The 4334-nt window shown below is 38.0% G+C and overlaps 1 protein-coding gene across 1 annotated transcript; it reads right to left on the bottom strand.

The window, feature by feature from the left end:
• Positions 1-905: 905 nt before the first annotated feature.
• On the bottom strand, positions 906-4059 carry LOC103770473 (protein FAM217B-like). The gene is made up of 4 exons (XM_008937732.1): positions 3938-4059; positions 2681-2789; positions 2503-2588; positions 906-2094 (listed from the first exon to the last, which is right to left on the bottom strand). Exons 1-4 carry the CDS (start codon positions 4030-4032, stop codon positions 906-908), a joined length of 1479 nt encoding a protein of 492 aa, XP_008935980.1. The 5' UTR covers positions 4033-4059.
• Between the last annotated feature and the right edge of the window lie 275 nt (positions 4060-4334).

The raw sequence follows: 4334 nt of genomic DNA, 5'->3' as shown, positions 1-4334 counted from the left end.
TACCCTTTAAATTCATTCCCTAAGAGTCTATTTTTTAATGTTTTGAGAGGCTACCAGATTCTGCAGTCTCTAGTTTTGCAGTAGTTATAGTTTCCCTCATTTTGCATGAGTTATATATATATATATCTCCATGTGCATTTTGAAATTTGCTCATTTCCTCCAAATGACCAAAAAGCATCAAGGCTCACAAAGTGAAATTCAAGGAAAAGCTGTCTGTAAACACAGTGAAGATTTCTGGGTATAAAAATACACATTCTGTTGTCTTAACCTGTCACATTGAAGCCATCTGCTCCATAATAATTTTTTGTCCTAAAAAATAATCCTTTCTGCATTAAAATATTTCAAAACATTATCTCCTTTCTTCTTGCTATAAAAAAAAATCTAATTCATAAAAAAATCCAATTCATCATCTTCCATGAAGAATCAGAGTTTCACTTTGCATAGATAAGCATGCTCCATTATTATATAAAACAGTTGAGCCCCCCATCAAACCTGCTTCACATCTGTTCAAGAAAAAGAGCCGAGAACCTCTTCTGTCCAACACACCAAGGTAAGCATTGGAAACACTACAGAATTCAATGGACTTCAACTGGTGCAAGTAAGAGGACATGTTATAATTCTATATCTTTCTAAACGTTCACACTCTGCTATTGTTATCTTCCTTGAGCAATTGTAAATATTTTTGAGGAAAGACTGATGGAAGACACTTGCCTTCAGGGAAAAGATTTCCTGCTGGCCTTGCTGGCTTAAGATCAAATGTGTTGAAATGAACAGTGCTGACTTAGAACCATGTATCAAGAACATATTTCCTCAGGATCTTCCTACGAAGAAAATATGACCCTTCTGTACTGGCCACATGCCTTCTAGCAGTCAAGAAGCATCAACGTTTACTAATAAATTTTTCTTCATTTAAATTTGCATGTTTGCTTCGTGCCGTTTGTTTTTATTTTCATGTCCCCTGTTGGTTTTTTAGAAGGAACATAATTGTCGGCATTGCCATTTTTCTTTGGATTTGTACATGTGTAGGTTTTCAAGCCTTTGAGGGGAGCAGCTGCAGCAGGAAATGCTGGGGTTTGCTTAGGGGGTCTGATATTACCAACACTTTGAATTTTAGAACTGTTCTCGGAAGGCTGCACATTGAGAAGCTGTTGCTTTGCAGCTGGTTTTTTTTTCAGTTCACTCCTTACTTCACCAGATTGTCTCTGAGAAGACACCACACATCCCATTCTCTCAGAAAGTTTCAGGTGACTTGGATGAGAATATAACTGGCGACTTCCTTCACAGTATGAATCTCCCCTGTGGCCTAAATAGCTTCTGGGAAGCTTTGTAGCACTTTCCTGGGGAGCCACTTGCTTGTTGGGCAGAGGGCTGAGCAATGCTTTGCCTTTGCCAGGGCTTTTTAGGGTACGGGAGGAGCTGGGAGTGGTCTGGGGCCTGGCTTTGGCTGCCTTTCCTTTCTCATTCTGTACAGTCTGTATCTGCAGCCACTCCAGCTCCAAAAGGCGGTCAATGTACTTCTCAAGAAATCCCCTTGGCTTTGGTCGAAATTCAGTTTTACCCTCCACATTAACAAAGATGGACAGTTGCTTCAAGTCCCATGAGTTGAAAGGGGGTGGGAGGAAATCTGGGTAGTAATATTCTGATTCTTTAAAACCCGTATCAGGGACATGTTCCAAACAAAGTGGATCAATTTCTTCAGCTCTGAGAATGAGTTCTGGTGGTGTGCATGGAGACGGGGGCATGGGAATCCTTTCTGAATCAGAGAGATCACTGGCACTATCATCTTCAGCATCTTCTTTAATAATTTGTACTGATTCAAAATCAAGAAACATTTCATCTGCAGATGCTTCTTGCCATTTAGAAGAGCACGGACCAGCTTCAGCAACATGTTCTTTGTGATTCCTTTCCAACTGTTCTTTTTCCCTGCAATAAAAACGTTGCACTGGGACTTCTTTAACCCTACCAAAGCTGCCTTGTGTGCTGCCCTTTGTGCTAGGAGGGATCCTATGCAGAAAAGATTCATTTTGCCTTCTTTCTGGAACACTCCTCTTTGGCCCTTGTATTTTGTGCAGTGATGTGCAAACACTCGTGATCCTAAATAAAAAGAAAGATCGTATCCTGTTAGAATGATTAATGTCTGCAGAACATCAGTTTACAAAGGCCTTGCTACACCCTTCCAGGACAAGGATCTACATGAATGAACCAAAATTGGCACAGAAATTTGGCAATGAGGTAAAATCACTATTTTCTGGCAGAGATAGCGCTGCCTACTTCCTTTTTTATTTTATTTTTTTTCCTTTATTTTATTCTGATTTTGCCTGAGAACTCACTAAAGCAGGACAGCAGGTTTCCATAACTTAAATTTGTTGTCCTCATAAGTGCTGAATTCTGGATCCAGTGAAGTCAAAGGCAAAACACAGAAGCCATGATTTCATCACAAGCATTTTATGTACCAATTTGAAATGACTACAAATTAAGCAGGCAAACTTAACATAAAATGACCTTTTTGAGTGAGTATTGTCATCCAGATGGTTTCTTTCCTTCTTAAAAATACTTGTTTGGTTACCATCTTGAGTGTCATGGCAAATCTGAAAAGATACAAAAGTACGTGATGTTATTAAGAAGCTGACATTAAAAAGTACCTTTTTTCTGTAAACAAACAAAACTCAGAATTATTTACCTTTTCAATGGCACTTGATACATTTTTGCCTAATCTTCCAGATGGTTTCACATGAGAAATTGATTTATTTAGTCCTTTGGTGTTCAGATGGCTTTTTCCATGACTGTAACTAGCAAAGATTACACAGAATATCACATATAAATAGCAATGTATGTAATCAGCAGAATAGAAATACAATAGAAGTTTAAAGTGCAACTCAGCTGAAAAAAAGAGAGAGAGCTGATTGCAACTATTCTTAAAGTTCATCAGAAATATGCCATAGTCTTTTTTTATTTTTTGAAACAGTACTAGATTTTTAATATTACTAATGCAAAAGTAAACAATTCAGTCAGAAGATATAGAAATAGAACTCAGCCCTTATAAGGATTCCTCTATCAAAGCATCCCAAAGTTACTTTGGGGATATTAAATAGTAAATATTAGAGACTACATATTTAATTACTTATTTTTATAGTGGCTGGTACATGGTCCTACTGCAATTTAAGAAAATTAATTATAAGATGCAGTATGAATGCATTGCAAGCCAAATCTGGCTTGCTTTTCTCATTTGCATATTCTCAACAAAATTTAATTATTCCTATGAATTTAAAGAGTGAAAGTGAGCAGGGAGCATACAGTCTATTATTAATACAAACTATTTCACAACAAAGGCACAAAGACAATTCAAGATTTCATTTTATAATGGGGTTGTGGAATATTAGCAGGAGAAAAACTCATATGCAAGCAAAAGGAATGGCATTACTGATCAGGACAGCTTAAAACTAAAACACACGTTTCTTCAATTAAATCAGATACATTTCTATGTAAGCACGTGGAATCATTAAAATCAACACAATCTGTAAGAATCAGAAAACAGTATTAATTTTAAAAAGGAAAGCTTTAAAATGTCATTTTAGGACAGGAATAAGCAAACTGCTCTCCTGGTCTAATCTAATTTGACTGCAGTTCAGTTAATTTGTCAGGCTGTACATCTTGTTCACAGTTTTACTGTCAGTATAGTCAGACTTTGTTTTAAAAAACATGATTTCACCAATTCAAGAGCTTATAAAAGAACGAAAATAAGTCTTGTGCCTCCAGCACTGATGCAGTCACCTCTGTCACTTTGTGACCTGCACAGTCACACTGCACAATTGCTTCTGCTGCTGTGGATCAGAGAAGAGGATGGACCACCTAAACAGTACAGCCGGGCACATATTAACTAACCTACAGTATTTAGAGATTTCTGTAATTAGAGAGAGAGAGAAAATAACTTCCTTACTTTACCATTCCTTTGTGGTTTTCATTGATTTGGCTTTCCTTTTTCTGTGCCTCTCTGTGCAGTAATAAGGGATATTCTTGAATGCCTGGTCCCATTACTACTCTTTTTAAAGGGTATCTGCACCTTTACTTTTATATAATCTTCAAACGACTCCAGTCTTTTGGGTTCATGAGACACAGCGTATCAAATGCAAACATCACCACGTCCTAGAGATGCAGTAAACAAACACCATGCCATTCCTCCCGACGTGACTTATTTTTAAAGCAGTAAGATAAGAATAACGAGCTCCCAAACTGTACTGGCAAACACCCTCCCCACCCCCCGCGCCCGCTTAATGGGAACCAGCCCCAGGAAGAGCCTTACTCTTGGGGTCCTTGCCGAGCTGTCATCACCCCGG

Source organism: Merops nubicus, unplaced genomic scaffold (assembly GCF_000691845.1).
Source record: "Merops nubicus isolate BGI_N331 unplaced genomic scaffold, ASM69184v1 Scaffold54263, whole genome shotgun sequence".
Classification (NCBI taxonomy): domain Eukaryota; kingdom Metazoa; phylum Chordata; class Aves; order Coraciiformes; family Meropidae; genus Merops; species Merops nubicus.
This window is presented reverse-complemented; position numbering and strand designations above follow the sequence as displayed.

What these genes read in the sequence shown, in the direction of transcription:
- LOC103770473 (XM_008937732.1), bottom strand. Translation starts at nt 4,032, where the DNA reads ATGGGACCAGGCATTCAAGAATATCCCTTATTACTGCACAGAGAGGCA. An exon ending in TATCAAGTGCCATTGAAAAG is followed by an intron (nt 2,589 to 2,680) that starts GTAAATAATTCT and finishes GTATCTTTTCAG; the next exon opens with ATTTGCCATGACACTCAAGA. An exon ending in GACAATACTCACTCAAAAAG is followed by an intron (nt 2,095 to 2,502) that starts GTCATTTTATGT and finishes CTTTTTATTTAG; the next exon opens with GATCACGAGTGTTTGCACAT.